Consider the following 23,364-nt stretch of genomic DNA (forward strand, 5'->3'; position numbering starts at 1 on the left):
TCTGTAGCTGTCACCTCACAGCATGCAGCCAAGGCGATATTCACGCAATGTGAAGGGGAAGAAGTGGAAAGGGGAGGAAAGAAGCACGGGAGCAGCGCTTGGCCACGCTGATACGGTACATCGGATAGCTTGCTCTGCGACGACATTAATGAGCATTTGTACATTCTAATTTCTTCATATAGGAGAAGTATTTATTTTACATAAGAGCGCTCAACTAAACTTATATTACATTTCTTGGATCTGAAGTGAAAGAAAGTAATAATTCTTTTCCCACAATTGACGCATGCGCCCAGAATACGCCTCTGTCATTAGGCCATACTGCGGGGAGGGGGGAGGACTGTCTGCCGACGCCCCCACTAATTGCCACGCCGCCACTGTACTTAATCAAAATCGTACTTCTTAAAAACTAAAATATGTCCTCAGTAGTTAATAAGGAGTTGCTAAATCTAAATAATTGCTAATTTCGTTACACTAACTGTATGAAATGTCAACTAAAATAATTCATTCATCTGTTGGATTGAGTAGCAAATTCTCCCCATTTATGTAATAATAATAATAATAATAATAATAAATTTGGTATAAGTCAAATAGTAACACTTGTTTGCCTCTATAATACCAATGATATAATGTAGTCTGCTCTGTACAGTTTGAATGGAGTCATTTGGGGCTAACCAGTGTCAAGTGATCTTGGTAATTTTTGCTTATGATGCGGCAACATTGATACTTGACGAACTGCTTTTATATATAGCGCAATTGGCTTACATTTTAATGTTTGTATTTCATGTTTTTTCAAGTTCATGCGTTCATTTTCCCATGACATTCTTACTACGCTCATAGTATAATTTCAATAATACTTCAATCTTAAAATTCGACTTTGATATTACTAGTTACTGTGGAATATATAATTATATATACACCACAGTACCCTCCGTAAACAAAATAACTATCCCAGAATTGATTTGAAAACGTGAAAGGTATATCGATTTCGGTAAAGCATTATTCTTATGTACTATATTAATATATAGACTTACGGTCATGAAAGCTGCAAGCAGACCGCAAAACACATCTTGGTAAGTTCACAAATGACGTACTTTTTTGGTTTAATTGTACTAATGATTTTGCGGAAGAGTTGTCAATCAATAAATCAATTAGTGTTTATTTTATTTATATTATCGCTTTGTAACGTTAACTGTGTGTTTTGTGCAGTATCACCATAAAAGTACAAAATACGTTATTGCATCTACATACGGATGCTGCGTTTAATTTAAAGTATTATTTCAAAGACAGTTATTACACGTAACACCTACCCCCAGAAGCGCGCTCTGCCAAGGATGTCCGCCAGATCATAATGAAAATGTATTTCAAAATAATTCTTTGAACTCCGTAAGTGAACCAACTATTGCAATATTAAAAATGTTGAAAAGTGGCAAAACGTAGGAAGGCGAGAGGAGCACATGTATTACATTACCAGCTATTGTTTCTAAATTGCATAGACTACAGTTATTACTTCACAGTCATACATAAAATATTAAAATTTCAACCAGTCAGTAAATATTCTACATATTGGGCCTTAATTTCATGTAATAATCCATCAAAAATATTTATCTTTATTCATACCTAAACAATGAAGAGCTTGTAAGTTAACAAACGTTCAAAAGTGAATCTTAACATTTAATTGCCATTTTACTCACAAATGTACATTTATTCACCAAACTGGAAATGTAGATGTGGCATGAAGTAGAAAAAACTCAAATAGGTAATCAAAAAAATATAGACAAAGACAAACTGTGTTTATTATTTAGAATTGATCATTGAATAACTCAAAAGGCATCCATACATTGCATATGATTAAGAGGTAACTGTTTGATCTCGGGAGAACTGAATTCCTCAATTTTACAGAAGAAACTACGGTAAAAGTTACTATCCTTCCGACACCTATTACTTCTGAGTTTTCGTCAATTTTTGACATTCGTACTTACCTATCTGCTTTGCGGAACATTTCGTGAATGGTTTTTGGGGCTATCCATCCCGAAATCGGTGCGAAATTTAAACAAAAAAAATTATTTTCCTTTGAAATTTTTGACTCAAATTTCCCACCGATTCCGGGCTCTGCCCCTGGGGTAATTGACCTACCGCCCACAACCGCTAATGCGGTCCTGCCTCCGCTCCGTCTCCCCGGCTTTTTCTATAGACTCCCTGTTAAAGGCATGTTACAAATTAGCCGGAGTCACCTTACCCCAAATAAGCCCCAAACTTTTAAATTTGAAGAAATCCGTTTCCAGGATACGGAAAACTTACCTGAATTTCACACAAAACACCTTCCCGATGTTAGACAATACTACAGGAACTTATTACAGTAAGTAGTTTCTCCTGTAGAAATCTGTCCGACAGATAGTAAACAAGTACCGAAACTACTTACGGAAAAGAGTTTCTGTAGCATTTTCAAAGGTCGTGGAAGTATTTTCTCTGTATTAGTTTACTATCCTTCGGACAGATTTCTTCATTTCTACAGAAGAAACTACTTACCGTAATAAGTTCCTGTAGTATTGTCTAACATCGGGAAGGTGTTTTGTGTGAAATTCAGATAAGTTTTCCGTATCCTGGAAACGGATTTCTTCAAATTTAAAAGTTTGGTGCTCATTTGGGGGCAGGTGACTCCAGCCAATTTCTAACATGCCTTTAACAGGGAGTCTGTAGAGAAAGCCGGGGAGCCGGAGCAGAGGCGGGGGCCCCGTTAGCGGTTGTGGGCAGCAGGTCAATTACCCCAGGAGCAGAGCCCGGAATCTGTGGGAAATTTGAACTCAAAAATTTCAAACTAAAATATTTTTTTAGTTTAAATTTCCCACCGATTCCGGGATGGATAGCCCCAAAAACCATTCACGGAATGTTCTGCGAAGCAGATAGGTAAGTACGAATGTCAAAAATTGACGAAACTAAGAAGTTATAGGTGTCCGAAAGATAGTAAACTGTTACCATTTTCTTTCATCGTTGAATCTATTTGACCGGGAATTCATGTATTTTCGAAGAGATATATATCTCTGATGCACAATTGCCGTTCTTCCTCTACGTCGACCGGATGTTCCGTACGTTTGATGACGTAACTCCCTGTTAGTGTTTCCAACCACGCCGTTGTTTTTCAAGAAGTGAAGGTAATTTTTTTAAGAAAACAAAAGCTGTGTAGCATTGTTCTACGAACAAAATTTTAACTATGCTTGCCTAACTGAACCTAACCTAACCTTGTCAGAAATGGTTCGTGGCACTATCCGTAAATGGTTTTTGGGGCTATCCGTCAATGGTTTTTGTGGCTATCCGTCAATGGTTTTTGGGGCTATCCGTCAATGGTTTGTGGGCCTATTCAGGTATTTTTCGGTTACGGAGGTTGGAAACAGTGCATGATCCACGACGCGCCAAGCTGTGCCCACCATATTGTGTCTTACGGAAGCGAAAGAAGGAAGAACAATAAATACTCGTGATGTAAAAAATTGAAATTATTTCAGTGAGAAAAGCAAAAAATAACACCTTAAACAATGTTTCGCAATGCACAATAGGTAAGTACAAATGTTAAAAATAACGAAATAAACGAGTGAGAGGTGTTCTCCCGAGATCAAACGGGTACCGATAGAAAGAATCTAAGATTAAAACTGCTGTAGTCAGTGCTTGAAGTGGGGAGGGATGTGGAGGGACAGATTGTATCCCTCCGATTAGAAAAAAATTTGCAAAGCACCCCCAAGATAGTGGCTGTACTAGTTGTTGTGGGAAAATGTTTTGCAAAGAACATAAAAATAAAATATATCCTTGCATCAAGAGAGTAATGTTTGCATGCAAGGCAGATTTTCTTGTGTCCTAAGTTAGTACTAACAATACCAACCAGGTTTAATTGTAAAATACTCGTTGCTTTATGCCAATGAAATAATAATTTGACTTCATTCGTAAATAATAAGTGCAAAGTTTTAATAAAAAAAAATGTAATATTTCATTTGATCGAAGTGTTCCTGAATCTTTTTTTCCTTTATGTGTGTTTGTGTGTACATTATCTCATGAAAAAAATTTCATCTTATGAATGGTTTCTTGTGTGTCCCATCATAGGACATGCAAAAGTCACGTGATATGCTGAACACAGACGTTAGTCCTGGTTGGGAATGTGACATTTATGAAGCTTTTCTCATCAGTCAAGTTACTATGCCCGTAAGGGTTCCAAATTAGCTATTGCAAGTCATGAAATGCACCTTCATATCATTTTACTTATGAGGAGAGGCAGGGGAGGATCTTGATGTAGTAAGTTGTCACTTTTAGGGGCTGGCACTACCATTGATCAAGGACATTCTTGATGCTTAAATTGGTTCATTTGGAATTTTTAAGATGATAAACAATTTGAAATTTAGAATTGCCTAATCTGTGCAAATAATATTATTTGTGCTTAAAAAGTATATGGTTTAACAGGGCTTATTGATTGATTGAGTTGGTGTTTTAAGTCCACTTCATGCACAGTATGCACTATGTGCCTCCACTGGTATCGAACCCAGGACCCCTTGATTACAAGGCGTTGACGCAACCACTACGCCATTGGGGAGGCCTTAAGAGGGCTTACCTATAAATTAGTGGCCAAATGATAAGGTTGGTCCAAAAATTCAGATGAATATATAAATATAAGTTGCAGTGTTCTTTGTGATGAAGAATGATACTTCTAGAGTAGATTCCAAGTTTTCAAAAGATGAGAAGGTGTGGTATTTAAAAAATTTCCAGTGGGGGAGAAATTCTACTGACTGTCTAGGGATAGTATGGGATAATGACTTTATGCCATATAACATTTCCCCCCATGGATAAAATTTATCAAGTAGAGTACACAAGTACCCAGAGGGGGGAAATACCCCACCCCCTACAAATACCACCCCTCAAAACTTCTCTTTTTTTCTTTTTCTTGTATTCTGGGCAGTAAAAATATCATTTATTTGATTTAGCCAATTCCACCAAAAAGCAGAAAAGTTTCAAGGTTTAGTTTCTAGTTTTCAAATCTAAGTGAATAAAGGTGATCCTCATATTCTTCTTCTTCTAGTGAACATGAGTTCAGATTTCTGCAGGACAGAATAACATCCATTGAGAAACATTTTGCTGATCTTTGTGCAGCCTTTGCAGCTTATACCAGAAAAATAGCAAGGTGAGTTCTCTCCAAAATAATAACTGAACATTCTTGATTTAAGATAATTGTAAATAGAAAAGAAATTAACTGCAAGAGGTAGTGTTTTTAATGCTATTACAATGTGCTTTGTTTGATTAAGATATATTGAAACTGGAAGAATACATTACTGATTTTTAAACTGCATGTGTTAATAGATATTGTGTCTGAAATTGTATTTTTGTTTCTTTTCAAATTTAAGGGTTCGTGATAAGGGTGATGAATTGGCCAAAGTTTTGGGTGACTATGGAGAGGCAGAATCTGTGAATAAAACACTTAAGACTGGCCTCGGACAATTAGCAGAGACACTATCAGCAGTTGGCGATTATAGGTAACATCAGAAAGAAGTTTAAACTAAACTACCAAATTAATTATAGGAGGAGGAAAATACATAAATTGCAACAAATCATTGCTATGTAATGCTTTGTGTATTACATTTGTATGGTGTAGTTTATTTATGCAAAGTGCGCATAAAGAAAAATATCCCCAATGAAGAAATAGTGATTGCATTTGTAATATTGTTTTTGATAAGCAAACATGAGATATGGATATTTTGTTGATAGGAATCATGAAAGAAAACCCAATCAACCCTGTGACATACACATGTATTTGTGTACAAGTTACAAAAACCTGTCTGACCCTGTGACATACACATGTGCACAGGGTCAGACAGGTTTTTGTAACTTGTTCACAGGGTTGCTTGGGTTTTCTTTCATGATTCCTACCAACAAAATATCCATAATGGATACTCTTTCAGTTGTATATAACAAATTTTTAATACATCCTTCGATTGTTGAATTATTACTGGGTTGCCATGACTTACTCCCCAACCCTCGTACTTTCCCAGAGAAGTTCTTCAGTTTACAGCCTTTTATTTCTGTCGCTACTTTCTTCAAAACTGAAAATCTGCTTTTGAGATTGCATAGAGTAAAGAAAAAGCAACTACAAACACACCATTTTTTTAAAAATCAACTGAAATTATTTTTAAGAAAATACCTTCTTTTCGGCAACACCACCACCATTAACCTGCAAGGACATGTGAATGGGTAAAAATGACCCAAAAGATATTGAAATATTTTTTCAACTTTACCAATGAGTATACCTGATGGGGCCCTTCTCAGTACCTTTCCAGTAAACACTTTCGAATGTCATGACCTTGAAACAGCTGTGAGGCTTCATTAGTTCCCCTCACAGGGCCGTAGAAACATCGCCTGTGTAAATTCCACCTTCACCTGCGCTCCTGCGTTTCAGATTGGTATTTAAACATGTTTTTTTCTCTCATTTTTATCAATTGTGAAATACAATAAAGATGTTCAAAATTAATACAATTAGTTTAACCAATAAAGGTATTGTTAATCAAATGCTTTTATGTAATTATAATTCGGATTTACGAAGTAATTTTGCTTCTGGGTAATATTTACACAGCCAAGTCTTTGGGAAAAAATTTATGGAGGGTGTTGTTGAAGGTTTTGGGAGGTTCTTTGGAACATTTAAATAAATTTGTCACACTGCACTACTTCTATATGTATTAACCGTCAGCTGATAGCAAAATTGGAGACAAACTATTGCCCTAGCGCACGCACACGTGACCATGTTTGATTCAGGGTTGACAGCTGACTCGTTAACAACGGAGTACACGTTCACAAATAAGCTAAATTTGTCCAAAATTGCAAAAACTAGCAAAACTTTTCTTTCGTACCGTTTACACAATACTTTAAAGTATCCTTTGCTTTAGAAATAGTCGTGGGAAATAGCGGCGAAAGCTATGTTAACTCAAGATTACTTTTGTATTTTCAAGTCAAAAATAAAAATATTATATTTTATTGTCATTCAAATATGTGTTTTTTTTCTGTGCATTACTGAGAAGTTGTGAGTCTAGCTAGCACAATTATATTGTCCAGCGAAAAAATAATTGCTACAACAAGTCTTAAAAATAAGTACAAAATATAGTTCAAAAATTCAATTTTCACGAATTGCCATTTTGAGGCCCGAAAACAAGACCAAATAATCAATTTAGAGAAAAATGTATATGGCAGTTGCTTGCCCCATTTAGTTGTTTACAGAAGTGGTTGTTTACCGAAAACTCAAAATTTCTATTTTTGCCTAGTATTTTGGCATTCTGGATCACTGTGCAATGTAGAAAACTATAATGTTTACAAACTTACTTGCATGTGCAGTAGCTAATGTTGATGTTGTTTTCCTTCATAGAGATGCACAAGTTCAAAGACTGGAAAGCAAAGTAGTTGAGAGGCTTTCTCAATATGAAGGTACTTTCAAGCACACCAAAGATGACATCAAGAACATTTCCTCTATCAGAGATAAGGAAGTTAGCCGAAGGAAGACTCTGGACAGGATAAGAGAACGCAATCCTCGAAACAGACAGCAGATTGTATCCTTCCAATAGGTTATGTTTACTTCTCTGTCTTCTGCCTCTTTCGGTTAATCACGAAAATTACCTTATACAGGGTGTCCCACGAACGGCGCAACTGGGAATTAAGAGTAGCGTTACTTTGTAACCGAAACCTGTACATACATAAGTCATACACCAAATGTTAGCCCATTATTTCCATGTCATAGACCATCACTAAACACACCTTTTGTTGCCTTCAAACATCAACAGTGTTGCCACTGTACCTCATAATTTTTTTAAAACACCCATTTGGACCGGTACGCCTTTACGAGGCATTTCAGGATTGGCTATACGCGAAAACGATAACGATCGGTTTTCTTCTCTGAACTATAGATGGCGAAATAGTCCACCTACCCAAGGTGGAAATTGACGTCCAAATTTCCGTACGAATGTTTGACATGCAATTTTCCATGCTTTGTGGAAAAATAAATTTACACTTTCACTTACATTTGGCAACACTGCATGAACAACACTGCACCCTGTTTGTTGTTTCTATGTTTAAAAATATCTACTTAGACAGGGCTAACATTTGGTGTATGACTTATGTATGTACAGGTTTCGGTTACAAAGTAACGCCACTCTTAATTCCCAGTTGTGCCGTTCGTGGGACACCCTGTACATAGTACATTTATCTAAGTTCGATATCTCGCAGCACATGTTACCAATGTGCTCACCAATTCACAGAAAAATTACTCTATTTTTTTTAATATCCTTAAATATTTTCGGCACTAACTAGCACTATTATCACAAAGATGCACTTTTGTATTGCTGATAGTATTTGAGAAACAATGTCCTTTTAAGATAATGCATTTGAGAACCACTTTGTGCCAGGTGCGCCCACAGAGGTGATTCGTGATGTGCCTGTATCATGGAATTTTTGGGGGGGACAAAATTTTATAGTTTATCTACCAATTCTATACATCTCCACACAAAAATTAAAAACAGACTACGTTCGTGTATGGCCGATGAGTGGTTAATATCTACCTTAATTCCATCCTGCGAGTCTTGATATTTTAAAAATGGTGCGAAATGAGGAAATTATCAATACGTTTGCTGCAACAACTTTGCAACGTCAGAAGTTATCATCATTTATGTAAAATGTTATTTCAATCAATGTTAAACTAATATACAATATACATATAAATGTCTATATTGTAAACAACACTTAAAGTAAAAATATGTTTGTATGATATTGTTCTGCAAATTTTGTCTGGCCAAAAGGCGGCCCCCGTGGTGGAGTGGTTAGCACATTGCACTACAATGCCAGGGGTCTCAGGTTCGAATCCCGGCTTGGGCATGGATGTTTGTGAGTGTCCATTCATCCATTTGATCATATCATCACTCATTTCCATCTTTGCAAATTAGCCAAAAGTGGCACAATAAAGGAAATCAATCAATTGTCTGATCAAAATAATTTGGCATAAAGGGGGCATGGGGGAAATGTTCTACCTTCTGGCTACGGACCAGTTAAGAGACTTTCAGAACTCTTCTACCAAGTTTTTCTATCTAAAAGGAAGTAATGTCCAAGGTACTTTTATTTCTCAAAAATTTCAAATTTTAAATTTAAACCATGCTCATGGACATTCAAGTGTGAACTCTGAATACATTATATAATGTATCCATAATGTTTAGAAATTAAAACAGTTGTGATGCTACTCATCATTTTCTGATACTAGGAAACATATGCCTTAGGCCAAGCGAATTGTATTCTTCCTCTGCACTGACATTTGTTCCAGCTCCTACAAATGCCAATAGAGAAAAATCCTGAATAAGTAATTATGTGTGGAAAAACCTATCTATAAACTCCATCCGTGCTAGTAACTTACTTACTTTGTTTATGCATGCAATAATCACAATGGTAGCTAATTTTGTTGTGGAATTATCAATAGTTTGCATACGTTACAGATTAATTGTGTACATTTGGATTCTGAATATGGCTTAATATTGTTATTTTCCTGAACATGACCAGACAATGGCAGAATCAGAACTGCAGAAAGCAAGTTCTGACTTGTCTCGTAACTTAAAGGCCACAGAAGAACAGATGGACGAATTTGAATCAAAGAAACTGCAAGATTTAAAAGCCATATTGTTGGATTATATAAGCATCGAGTTGAGCTATCATGCCAAAGCACTGGAGCTTTTCACAACTGCATATAATGACACGATGGGAATCAATGAAGCAGAAGATCTCCAGGTCAGTTTGTGTGATTTTTCTTGTTTGTTAATGCTAGGTATTTACAAATTAGCTCCCTAATTAACCTTTTAATCAATTGGTACATGGATATGTAACTTGTAACATTTGTTTCAATATCTGTCCAAGTTTCACACCATCTCACCTGTAGTCATTTTCAGCCCATGTCTTAGCTAACACATTCATGTTGACCTGCCCGATTGAATCTGTAATTCTGTTTTAGATTCTTCTATGCTCTATGGTAGGGAGGAACGTAATTGGTATATTTTACCAATCCCCACATGAAAAAATAACATGCAATTGGTTCTCCATAGTCAATATAGCATTGCGGCAGGTGCTGATCAATTCTGCAAGTCAACCTTGTATCACCAGTGCTACTGGCACACAGCGGTAAAAGAATTGTAACACAAACTTTTATTATGGCATGATGATTGATTGTAGAATCTGTAATTACATAACAATAAGTAGTACATCCTTTATTATTTCACTTCAAAAACAGGAAGTCACTCTACAAAAACTATGTACAGGATGTACGAAAAAGTGTTTTGAATTTATGGTATTTTATTACATTCTGAGCCATACCTGTATATAATGTATTTCATGGAAGTACAATGTTCAAAGTTTCATTATTTTTAGTGTAATTCAATGTGACATCTCTACAAGCATCAAACAAACGCTCCACTTCAGTCCCCACTTGGATAAACATATCTATAGGAATTGCATCTGTGGTTGTACAGGTGGCCAAATATTTTCTTGATGCTTAATTTCTATTACATAGCCCCCAAATAAAAAAATTATTGGCATCAAATCGGGACTTTGCAGTGGACAAGGAATGAGACATGCTCTGACAATCCTGGAAATCGGTTGTACGTCTTCTTTGAACAGTTTAGCCTGTACAGCTATGTGATGTTGCTGCTATCTGGTGAGGAATGTGTGGAGTAAATCTTGATGCTTGTTGTCGCTTTACGATTACGCTCAAAACACCATTGTATGTTGGAACAAAAATAATATATGAAGAGATTTTTCGGGCAATCAACCAGGTGATTTCCGGATAGGCTTCCGAGCTTTTGAGAGCTAAAATCACTCTCGTCTTCAGGGATTGAAAACCTCTTCATTATTCGCTGCCAGGAAAGCTTCAAAAATTATTAATAATATACTTGTGTTTGAAACCCTGGAATTCTTTTTTGAACATACTGTATATATCAGAAAGATTGTTAATGGTATTCATAAAGATTATCTAATTTTATGATGTAATTGAAATGTTTAAAAGATTAATGTATTATCTCAACATGCATGTTGGCAGGAAACATGACAATAAGTTTATGCATTTTCATTCATTAACCTATATATTATACAGGGTAAGTCAAAATGATGGACCCAATTACAGAAATTATTCTGTGAAATCTAATAAACATATGTTATTGTGAGACATGCGCTTCGAAAGGTTAACTTTCAAAGTTTAGTTTCCACGCAGTGTTTCCACTTTCTAGTGCTAGGAGTCAGCAGCGAGCAGGAAAATGGCGTTGACTGGAGAACAGAGATCTTTCTGTGCGCTTCATTATCATGTGAACAAGTCTGTGATTAGTGTGCAATGGCATTTCCATACCAAATATTGGAGAGAACCACCTACGGGGATCGCCATTCGTAAGTGGTATGAATATTTCAGAGATTCGGGCTGCATCTGTAAACTAAAATCGACTGGCCGTCCGTCGACTGGGGAAGAGACAGTGGAACGAGTGCACACATGTTTTGTGCGGAGTCCACAGAAGTCCACCTACCGGGCAGCGACAGAACTTCAACTTCCACAGAAAACTGTCTGGCGGGTTCTGCAGAAATGTTTACCAATGAAACCCTACCGCTTGCAACTAGTTCAAGCCTTAAAAGACACTGATTATGCTTTGCACACATCCTTCTGTGCTGATTTCCTCGCATTAATGGAAATGGATGGGTTCTCTGAGAGGTTAATTTACAGTGATGAAGTAACTTTTCACCTTTCAGGGAAAGTGAATAGACACAACGTAAGGATTTGGGGAACTGCTAACCCCCATGAATTTGTGGAACACGAACGCGATTTGTGCCATTTCCCATGAAAAGAATTATGGGCCCTTTTTCTTCCATGAACGTACTGTGACAGGACTTGTTTTCCTTGATATGCTGCAACTATGGCTCCTTCCACAGCTTGCAGAGGATAAGGCAGATTTCATTCTCCAATTGGATGGTGCCCCTGCACATTACCATGGCAGTATTCGGGACCATCTCAATGGGGCATTGGAACAACGTTGGATAGGCCGTGCATCTCCGGAGGATCGACCTCTCCTTCATTGGCCACCTTGTTCCCCCGACTTGACCCCATGTGATTTCTTCATGTGGGGTTTTGTCAAGGATCATGTTTACGTACCTGGATGACCTGCGTGCCCGCATCACAGCAGCCATTGCTGATATTGACTGCAACATGCTACACAAGTTTTGGCAGAAGATAGACTATCAGCTTGATGTGTGCCGTGTTATGCGAGGTGCTCACATAGAACACTTGTGATTTGTTTGAAAAAAACTTTGACAGTTTACCTTCCTTTGCACATGTCTCACAATAACATTTGTTTATTATATTTCACAGAATAAATGTCTGAAATCGGGTCCATCATTTTGACTTACTCTGTATTGTTAAGTTCCTGTTGCTCAAGCTGTGAAGATAACAGAATAGGCAAATATGGACTTTTATGTTTCTTTTTGCAGGATTTCCGCAATGTTCTGAAGGTTCCTGATTCTGTGGCAAGACTGGAAACAGTGAAGCGGCTGTCATTCCGAGGAAGTGCTTCCTTGGCTTCAATTGCCAGCATTTTCCACAGCACATCAGATTCTCAGTTGTCTCCCGGGATTCCACACACCTCATCTCCACGCCGCTTGCAGAGTCACTCAGTGGTACGTACTCAGTAATTAATGGACTTTGATCTTCTGCTGTTATGAGAACTTATAAAAAATTTCAACTAAAGCGAAACCATGATATATCTATCGTAATCATTAGGGAACAAAAAATTAAGCTGGGAGTGGTAACACAATAGAACTGACTGAAAAGGTCACTTGCCTGTATCAGGATGCCTACTGACTGGGATTCCTTGAATTATTGGAATGAAAGGTTGATTGTGTCAATTTTGTTGACAAATATGAAACAAAAATTGTGTTCAAATTTTCATTGTGAGAAGCTGCAACGAAATAACTGAAGTGCTGAGCATATACCACTTCCATGGTCATATGTACAGAAATTATGGGTGGGGTTCAACGTACAGCAGCCCAAGGATGGTACACATGTCATAGTAACAATTTAATTGTTATTACGAATAATAACTTGCACAAAGATTTTCTGTACACATTTGAATGAAAATATTGGCTTGAAGTACATAAATTTAATTTGATTTTTATTTAGCATTACCTTTCTGCCACTTTTGGCTAATCGTGATGTTATGATGAATGGACACTCGCAAAGAGCATCCATGCCAGGATTCAAACCTGGGACCCCTGATCACTTCGGCACAGAGGTTGGTGATGTACATAAATTATATCAATCCTAACACTATTTTTACATTTCACTTTGTTAAAATTGGGCTTTCATTTTTTAAACACTTATGTTATTAATAACTTTCAAAATTATTTCAACCAATGTAGTGTTCTGTCCAATTTGAGACGTGTTTACTTGATTATACAGTTAGTGCAAAAAGTTTACTATAACAATGAGAGGTGTTTGGACCCATTATAGCCTTCCCTTATGTACGGCCATGACCACTTCATACTGATATCATTGCAGATATTCTCACATACCGATACTTGAAAATTGTAGCCACTGGAAGTAGTTCAGTATTGTATTTATAATTTTAATTTTCTTCCCAATTTCATGTTCTGAGATTACATTTTGGTACTGCAGAGTATTTCAGTGGATGCACCAAATTCCAATTCTAAAAACAATTCCACACAGGTAAAACAGTGGCATCGAAAAATCAGGCTTCGGCACTGCATGCCGGAGACCTGGGTTCAAGTCCTGGTCGAGTCTGCATTTTTCGTTGAAACTTCTATGTAGTTTCAACTCCCTTGTGTGTAAAATCTTAATGTTAAGGAAAAATTTTGTTTCAATTTCTATATCAAATTTACGTCGAAAGAATTGTTTACTTAATAAAAAAGTTTAGCAGTGAATTTTGAGAACTTAACCCTTAAACACATAGCGTTACCATATGGTAACGCTCAACATTCACACACTTTCGTACTAGAAGATTGTCTAAATTGAGTGTGTAGGCAAATCTAGTGCCAGAAAATGTTCGAGGATGCATACAGCTTGTGTTTGAGACCGTTACTTTCAGTCAAGGTAATGGCATTGTTGTGAGAGAATGTATTTATTTTAACCTTCGATTTTTTTATTCAAAATGTCATACGCTGGAAACTACGTAAATATGGTGCTTTTATCTGATTGTCTTTGGAGTTGTGAATGTTTTCAGCATTTAGTAAACACATGTAATTTAAAACTAATTATGTTTTCTGTTCAAGAATATGCATCACTTGTTCAATTTTTGCTCATAACGGTAGCATTACCTAACGCTATGCAGATACAGTAGCTACAGGTCTTTTCAACAATTACTTCATTTATTCTATCATTATTGCATGTAAAACAAGAAATGTAAGTTGTATAGCCTCTGTCATCTTTTGTATGGTTTATTTTTCTATTGCTTATAATTTATATGTTATTTGAATATTATTATTATTAATAATAATAAAAATAATAGTAATAATAAATGACCATTTCATGGAACATTTTGTACCTGTTTGGTAGCTCAGCTTTGTTGAGTCTATGATCCCGTATTATGGAAAACATTTGTGCAAGCTATTTATTAGAGGTAAACCTATAAGATTTGGTTACAAAGCCTGCCTAGTGCTTGAAAACCTTCCGTGGATGCCTTGTTCGTTTTGGCATCTCTCAAGGCAAGAGTATAAGAAGATTCCACTGACATTGAAAACAAATGTAGAAAGACTGTAGCCCCTCTTATGCATATTCTACAAGAATTTCAGAGGAAAAAATTCTCCCAGCTTGGATTTGTATGGAAATTGCTCAAAACTATGTGGCATCATTTCGTGTTGCACCTAGGGGGGCATGGCGGCCCATTACAACACACAAGGAATGTTTTGAAAGATGTGTGCTATGCTGGTGGTCTACCGGTAGTGTTCGCATTGGACATGTCAATATGTCGTTGGACTTCAAGTTCCATGTTTCATATGTTTCTATGACAAGGACCTCCCCAATGGCATAGTAACTTCGTCGCCTTGTAATCAAGTGGTCCCGGGTTCGATACACAGTGGAGGTACATGGCACAGTGGTTCCGATGAAACTTCAAACTCTAGGTCCATTCCCGATAAGCTATTCTGTGCATCAAGTGGACTTAAAAGTTCAATTCAAAGTTTCTGTGACAATTGAATATTCAAGGGTGATATACAATATGTGAATATAGAGTAATCATTATGTACTAAATAGTTATCTGGGCGGCTTTAGCTCAGAAAATGATATTATTGTACAGGGTGTCCCACGAACGGCGCAACTGGGAATTAAGAGTGGCGTTACTTTGTAACCGAAACCTGTACATACATAAGTGATACACCAAATGTTAGCCCTGTCCAACTAGATATTTTTGAACATAGAAACAACAAACGGGGTGCAGTGTTGTTCATGCAGTGTTGCCAAATGTAAGTGAAAGTGTAAATTTATTTTTCCACAAAGTATGGAAAATTACATGTCAAACATTCGTACAGAAATTTGGACGTCAATTTCCACCTTGGGTAGGTGGACTATTTCGCCATCTATAGTTCAGAGAAGAAAACCGATCGTTCTCGCGTATAGCCAATCCTGAAATGCCTCGTAAAGGCATACCGGTCCAAATGGGTGTTTTAAAAAAATTATGAGGTACAGTGGCAAGACTGTTGATGTTTGAAGGCAACAAAAGGTGTGTTTAGTGATGGTCTATGACATGGAAATACTGGAAACAGGAAAAAAAGAAAATGAAAATTATGGTGAAAAAAGTGTTACTTACCTGCTCCTGGCAACCATGCAATGCGCGTAACAGGCAGTGTAGCTTTACAAAAGATGTTAAAATGACAACCGTTTTCCCTGAGGCATTCATCAACACGTTTTATCATGTTGGAAGCAACTTTATGCAAGGTTGATTGGTTTATATTGTTAATGGCAGTGCAAATGTCTATTTTTAGATCATCAAATATTCTTGGGTTATTAATGTAAACTGTTTGTTTCAAATAACCCCACAGAAAAAAATCTGGAGACGTCAGATCCGGGGAGCGACTGGGCCATAAGTTTTTGCTTATAATGTGATCGCCAAAAAACTCTGCCAACATGTCTAAAGTTTCATTAGACGTGTGACATGTTGCGGAGTCTTGTTGAAACCAACAATCACGTTCATCACGTTCCAACGGAGAAATAAACTGTGTGATAAAGTCACGATAACTATTCCGTCAACTGTTGTGTTGAAAAAGAATGGACCGATTATTTTTCTCCGCGAAATCGCGCACCACACACCGATCTTTTGTGGATGAAGTGATTGTTCATGTAACAAATGGGGATTGTTACTTGACCAGTGTCGAGAATTTTGACTGTTGACATATCCATTTAAGTGGAACCATGCTTCATCCGTGAAAAAAACCTTATCCAAAATATTCACACCATTGTCTCTAATAAAATTTCTAAACCACTGGCAGTATCTTACACGTGCACCTTTGTCTGCTTCCTTCAGTTCTTGCACAGTCTGTACCTTATATGCATGTAGGTGCAATTGTTTTAACACTCGGTGAGTTGTTGTTTTTGATACACCTGACTGTGCAGCAAGTTTACGAACAGATTTCCTGTGAGATTGTGATATTCTCTGCTAAACATCCTGCAGCACACCTTGTGTCAAAACTGGTGGTTGTCTGTGGTAGGGTTTGTCATTAACTGATCCTGTTTCACGAAATCTGGAAACAAGTCGATATATCGTCGAATTTTCTGCTACACTGTTATTCGGATATTTCTCGCGAAACACAGTTTTTACACTAGCGTACGATTTTGAACAAAAATAATGTTCCACAATGAACACCCTCTCTTCCAAAGAGTACTTCATTTCACAGAACAATTCTAATCTTCCCCTACGAACAATGCGAAATGCACGGCTCAAACAGTTCTGAGTACACAACTAACTGATTCTTTTGTTCTCGTTCGGTGGGCGCTCTTATCGCATTGCATGGTTGCCAGGAGTAGGTAAGTAACACTTTTTTCACCATAATTTTCATTTTCTTTTTTTCCTGTTTCCAGTATTTCCATGTCATAGACCATCACTAAACACACCTTTTGTTGCCTTCAAACATCAACAGTGTTGCCACTGTACCTCATATTTTTTTTAAAACACTCATTTGGACCGGTACGCCTTTACGATGCATTTCAGGATTGACTATACGCGAAAACGATCGGTTTTCTTCTCTGAACTATAGATGGCAAAATAGTCCACCTACCCAAGGTGGAAATTGACGTCCAAATTTCCGTACGAATGTTTGACATGGAATTTTCCATGCTTTGTGGAAAAATAAATTTACACTTTCACTTACATTTGGCAACACTGCATGAACAACACTGCACCCCGTTTGTTGTTTCTATGTTTAAAAATATCTACTTGGACAGGGCTAACATTTGGTGTATGACTTATGTATGTACAGGTTTCGGTTACAAAGTAACGCCACTCTTAATTCCCAGTTGTGCCGTTCGTGGGACACCCTGTACAATGGAACTATAATATTTGTATTATATATAAAAAAATCAAATTTTGAAAGTAATTTTAAGGTTCATTCAGAAATTTCAAAGTTTTCAAAAATAAATCAATTTGTAGGGGTGAACGCATCTATGCTATAGCACTACCGAATGGTAACTGGGCATAATTCCAAAAGAATGAAAATTTTCAAAAAATGATTCAAAATCGCTTATTAGTACATAACAACAGATATTAGACTAAAAACAAGAAAAGAATTGACAAAAAATAATTCATGTGTTTAAGGGTTAATGTCGGAAAACATGAAATTATATTTGAATTTTGTCATGTTGGTGGTGTAGTACAAATATTCACAGATGTTGACCCACTTGCAAGAATTTTGAATGTGAACATATCTTTTTTTTGTAGTAAGGCTCTTTTTTTTTTTCTTACGATGCATAAGTCGAACAAAATACACGATTATCCATGATTCCAACAAAGCTAGGCAACCACTTTGCCAAATAATTGTCACATCTTACCTTTTTGTGTTCATAAAAATGAGAATTGCAATGACATTTTTGTTAGAAATGTGTGAATATTTGTCATATAAAACATTATAATCACTACCTAATGGTGTTCTCAAGTACATGCAATTTTATTTAAAAAATATAACATTAGTGAGAATTTGCACCAATATTAGTCATTATGGAAGTTATATATTTGAGCTATGTTATAGAGTTAACTAGGTATTTGACTATATTTCGTAAGTTAATATTACGTTACTAGTTTTCATAATTTTTTTTCATTTTTAGGATTCCCTAAAGCAGGAAGACAGTGATGGATCAGAGGAAAGTGTAAATGTTGAGGATTATGAAGAGGAGTCATCTCTCTCAGACGCAAACTACAAGAGGAAATGAAGTTCTCTTGTGTTATAACCGTCTTCATTACAATGATAGAAATTTTAACAAGCTGGAGGAACACGCTAGTCCAGAAGGTGATATATTGTGCCTTGAACTACAACACACAGTTTAGTGCAGTTTGTTCACTGTATTTGCATATTTTATTTGTGGCAAATTATTATGTTCAACAATCTATTGTTACAAAATGATAAAAATTCACAACTAAAATATTTTTTTATTTGGTGGTGACCTTCTCAGACCAAAACTATCAAGCTATTGCTGATAAAAGCTTGCTAAAATATTTTGATCCAATCTCTGGGTTTCTACTGATGTGAATAAGTCAGGAATATCATTCTACTAGTGAAAAGTCACGGAATTTTAAAAAAAGTCATGGGAAATAATGTTTTCTACACTTGCTACGATTTGAGAATAACAAATTCAACTTTAAAGTTGCCTGGAAAATTTGGAGAAGTTGGGAAATTTATTTTATTATTTATTGAGTAACATATTGAGTTGGTTAATCAAAATAGTCGCCATCTGCAGCCACACACTTTTGTCATCGCTCAGCCAACAATTGGATTCCATGGTGAAAGAAGTCTGGAGTCTGTGACGCAAAGATCTCCTCAACGGCATGTTGCATTGCCCGATCATCAGCGAAGGACTTCCCTGTCAGGAATTGATCGAGATGCCGGAAGAGATGGTAGTCAGTGGGAGAGAGGTCGGGAGAATATGCTGGATGAGGAAGGGTTTCATATTGCAACTCATTGAGAGCCTGCACCATCCTTTCGCGACATGTGGGCAAGCATTGTCGTGCAACACGAGGACACCATGTCTGTGGACCATTGCTGGATGCTTGCGGAGACGTTTGCGGTGCATTTCATGGAGTTCAGCACTGTAACGATCTGTATTGATTTCACCTCGCCTGAGAAAGACATGATGGATCACACCCACCATACCAGCAACAACACCTTCTGTGGATGGAGAGGTGGTTTCGAAAACCGCCCTGCATGTTGATCACGATCCAACCATTGTCCTGATTGTTTACGATTGTCACAGCAGATCCATTTTTCATCTGAAGTGACAATCCGATGCAGGAAACCATCCCGGTTATTCCTTACACTCAGAGAACTGCACACCTCCAGACGGCGAGTCTTGTTGACCGGTGTCAAATAATGTGGTACCCATGAGTCCAAATTTTTCACTTTACCGATCGCATGGAGCTGCCGAACGACACTGGTATGGTGTATGCCTAACTCGTATGCAATGGCACCAACACTTTTCAGAGGGTCCGCTTCCAAGGCGTTCCTGAGGAGCTCATCCAAACATGATGTTGGTCGATGGCCACGGGGTTCATTTTGCAATGCTGTGTCACCGGAACAAAATTTGACAAACGAGCGGCGAATGGTGCGTTCATTTACCATTCCTGGCCCAAATGCACTGTTAGTGTTTTTGGCGGCTCGCTGAGCAGAATGTCCCAGTTTGAATTCGTAAAGACAAATCACTCGCAATTGTGTGTTCTCCATGGTGCACTTTCAGATGACCCTGTTCAGCAACACACTGCCTCCTGACTGTCTGGGTGCTCCAGCCTGTTTGCTGGACGTATACAGAGTTTATGACGTTAGACCCGTGACCTCAGTCAATTCCTATGTTGTGTTGTTGAGGTGAGTTTCCCACCAGACGTCAAAGCGGACATTTCATTCGCACCAACCCAATATAATACTATCTTGTCTACAATCTGCAATGTTTAATGACTATAAATGCCAGTGCATGTCAGCCTTTATGACCACCCAGGACATATACATTCTAGGCCAGTTGATTGATCAAATTAAGTTATTTTACATTGCTTTTCTGCTACTTTTGGTTATTTGCGAAGATGGGGATGAGTGATGATATGAAATTGATGAAGGTACACCCAGGCTTGTATTCGAACTCAGGACCCTTGGCATCGTTGTGCACTGTGCTAACCACTCTGCCACAGAGGTCGGCTAGTGTTTTGTGCTGCATCAGTGGCATTCAAGAAACTTCAGGCATTTAAAATTTAAAACCCCCAAGAAGACTTTGCCCTTGGTCGGAAACAAAGATCCTCTGTTCTCGTGAGATTTTGCAGGTAGCCAGGCTCAGAATCGAGACAATTGCTCTACACATGGTGGTCTCCACGAGACGCATAACTTCCACAACGACCGCCAGCCCGTCTAGTTCAGTGACAGAGAATTGACAAGAGTAAATAGCACAGAATCTTGAACTCCAACCCTGCCGGAACATTTCTCTTCGTATCTCTTTGCTTCAGTGGGAGTTTGGCAGCCAAGGAAGGCATAACTTTAACGAAGTGTCAGAGTTGGGAGCGATATAAATTGAGTTGTGAGCAATTAAATTTAATTAGAACATGGTACTTTTCTTTCTCGAGATCGGCTCTCAAACAAGGTGCTATTGTGTTTTTATGTTACGCGAATATGGCCCCTAGTGTAACGATTTTGGCCCTTACATGCAGAAGTGACCCCGTGTGGGCGGAGTTAAAAGTTCAACGACCAATAGAGAAGAGGAACAATTCTTCCGGGAAGAAGGAACTTGAAAGAAAAGACGAAGTAAGGACTTAACAGACACAGTTCGATAGACATTCTTCGATTTAACAGTTCGGTATTCACTTTTAAGAGAGACAGTTTCATTTTCAGCACCTTTGTAGGTCAGAGAGAAATTGTTTTCTCTTCTCTGGACCAAGTCTAGATTCCTAGCTTTGTGATTTCAGACTTCTTTAACGTAACTGGTTAGGCAATAGTGCTGGAACATACTGTTTACATACAACGCCGACCATCAGCGGTCTGCGCTGCTAACTTGTTTTGACCCGGTGCACTGCGGGTCTGTGATAGTGTGTTGTTCTTAACGACGCTTGAGTAAGCGAGCAGAGTTGTAAGTATTTCTACAGCGATGTATTAAATATTAAGTCGCAACATGTTTCAGTGTTCTGATTTCCGATTTCTGAATCCTAATTGTTTGTAAATTTGGCTAGTAAATGAAGACCGATGTAAAAGGAATTTCATCGTCTTTTTCCATCGGCCGAATTCTTGGACCGTCGACACGAGGAATAATTCCATGTCAAATTTAAGTTGGTACATTTAAATTTCTCCATTTAAACATCCATGCCTTAATGATTAACGAAACTGTGGTCCGAACCCCTAAACGCCCCCCTTAAAATTTTTAATTTTTAATTATTGATATACTATGGCCATAAAAATCAAATTTGCTTCATAGCATAAACAAGGTATGCCTTGTTACTATCTTGTTATTAGTTTCCAAGGTAGAATTTTATGGTTAGTTTTGGGTATACACAAGGCATGTTGCATTACTTTGGAAAACATTTTTTCTTCCTCCAAAAGATTCCACAAGTAAGCCGCGCGTCAGGCTAAGTTTGCAGCAGGTTTAATGTATCAATCCGCGCGAGAACTGAGCTCAGAATCTTCCGTGCCAGTCTTTCCTCAACCGCCGAGCTGCTTACATCGCAGACACTGAGAAAATCCACAGTATTGTCAACCGCACAACACATCAAAACCTGCATGCAGGCATGTCAAGTGCATGCTTCTCTTTGTCTCCTGAAACATAAAATTTTAAAAGTACTTTCTGCACATATATTATTTAATAAATGTGTCATTACTTAATATAAGAGCGAAGTAACTTCTAAACATGAGAGCATGTGTGTATATTTCGAGCACGCAAAACGAAAAATAAACGGAGATAAAAGTAAACAACAATAGGCCCCTCTTGAATTTAATGATAAATTATTGTTTTTGGTTTAGAAAGAAATACATTTATGAAAAACGTGGTTGCTTCGTCCGCAATACATCCGTCCCTGTAAGACACACGCAATTCAAGTTATACCACCAAAAAAGCATGATTTGTTATCAGGTGCATTGTCTGCTGCTATTACTTTGGTTTCAATTTATGAATCACTTCACTAAACCAGGATTCAAATCTTGGTCTGTCCATTTCTTGCTGATAATCACCCTTTCTTTGCGCGGAACAGTAAATATGCGCCTTCAACAAAGCTTTCATTGCCGCCAGTGGGTGAAACAATAAGCCTCCCCCTTCCCCTCATCGTCGGTTTCTTCAGCCCTGGCGGTGGTTTTGCATGGTGGTATCCTTCCATCCCCCACCCACCGAGTTGAAGGACGTCTCGTCCAAATAATAAACATGTTTCTTCTCACTGCAATATCTTTTAATACCGTGGAGATTCTTTTGTCGTCAAACAACAAACAATTGTTTCCTCTTGCTAAACTCAAACCACAAATCATTCAAGACCCGTGATACAATTCGTGCGCACATTCACCTCACGCCCTGTTTTACTTTGATCTTGTTGCCGCAAGGAGGATTATGCATTTAAAACAACTTGCTTGACTTTGAAGAGCATTTCCCTTCGGATGAAGCCCAAAATAACATTCAGGTAAAACCGCACGCTGAACGGATTCAGCCATTCTCGCCGCTCTACAATAAACATAGGGTTAAAATAGTGGGATGTGCAACACTGGTATCACAGATTCCCCGCGTTCTGCAACGCATTCAGTCTCGCTCGACTCGCTCTAAAGTTTCAGTGTCTCTTCAACGCAATACACATTGCAGTTGGCGAAACTGTGGTTCTAAGTTCGTCTGCACAGTGATTGCAACCAATTAAGTCCATACCTGCTAATGGATGTATTATTTTGTCAGTATATTACAAATTAAATAACTGTTTTCTTGCAAGTAAGCAGTTGTGTCGGAATAGAACCCATCTCAGTGAAACTACATTCTTGCGTGCACGTTTGGATCTACATATGCGAAAACCTGCTGCAAGGTTGACTTGACGCTTGGCTTAGTGTGGTTGGAAAGCAAGAAAAAATGGAAGAATATTTCACTTCTGGCAGAGAACGTGTCCTTTGGGGGAGGCCAATACTACATTAATTCCCGAA

General features: G+C 37.7%; 1 protein-coding gene across 2 annotated transcripts; it reads left to right on the forward strand.

The window, feature by feature from the left end:
• Positions 1-775: 775 nt before the first annotated feature.
• Positions 776-18,652, forward strand: Fam92 (CBY1 interacting BAR domain containing protein Fam92). Of its 2 annotated transcripts, XM_083138539.1 has the most exons (7): positions 778-1,070; positions 5,054-5,155; positions 5,376-5,504; positions 7,382-7,562; positions 9,553-9,777; positions 12,508-12,693; positions 18,344-18,652. In XM_083138539.1, exons 1-7 carry the CDS (start codon positions 1,036-1,038, stop codon positions 18,446-18,448), a joined length of 963 nt encoding a protein of 320 aa, XP_082994665.1. In that variant the 5' UTR covers positions 778-1,035; the 3' UTR covers positions 18,449-18,652. The 2 variants fall into 2 exon arrangements, with proteins under 2 accessions (XP_082994666.1, XP_082994665.1); XM_083138540.1 differs by lacking the exon at positions 5,376-5,504 and having other exon boundaries at positions 776-1,070.
• The last annotated feature ends 4,712 nt before the right edge of the window (positions 18,653-23,364 follow it).

Source organism: Lepisma saccharinum, chromosome 17 (assembly GCF_977018435.1).
Source record: "Lepisma saccharinum chromosome 17, izLepSacc3.1, whole genome shotgun sequence".
In the NCBI taxonomy this organism is placed as follows: domain Eukaryota; kingdom Metazoa; phylum Arthropoda; class Insecta; order Zygentoma; family Lepismatidae; genus Lepisma; species Lepisma saccharinum.

Excerpts from the sequence above, each read along its gene's own strand:
- Fam92 (XM_083138539.1), top strand. The coding sequence starts at position 1,036 with ATGAAAGCTGCAAGCAGACCGCAAAACACATCTTG. Across the intron at positions 7,563-9,552 it reads CTCGAAACAGACAGCAGATT|ACAATGGCAGAATCAGAACT; the intron begins GTATCCTTCCAA and ends GAACATGACCAG. Across the intron at positions 12,694-18,343 it reads GCTTGCAGAGTCACTCAGTG|GATTCCCTAAAGCAGGAAGA; the intron begins GTACGTACTCAG and ends TTTCATTTTTAG.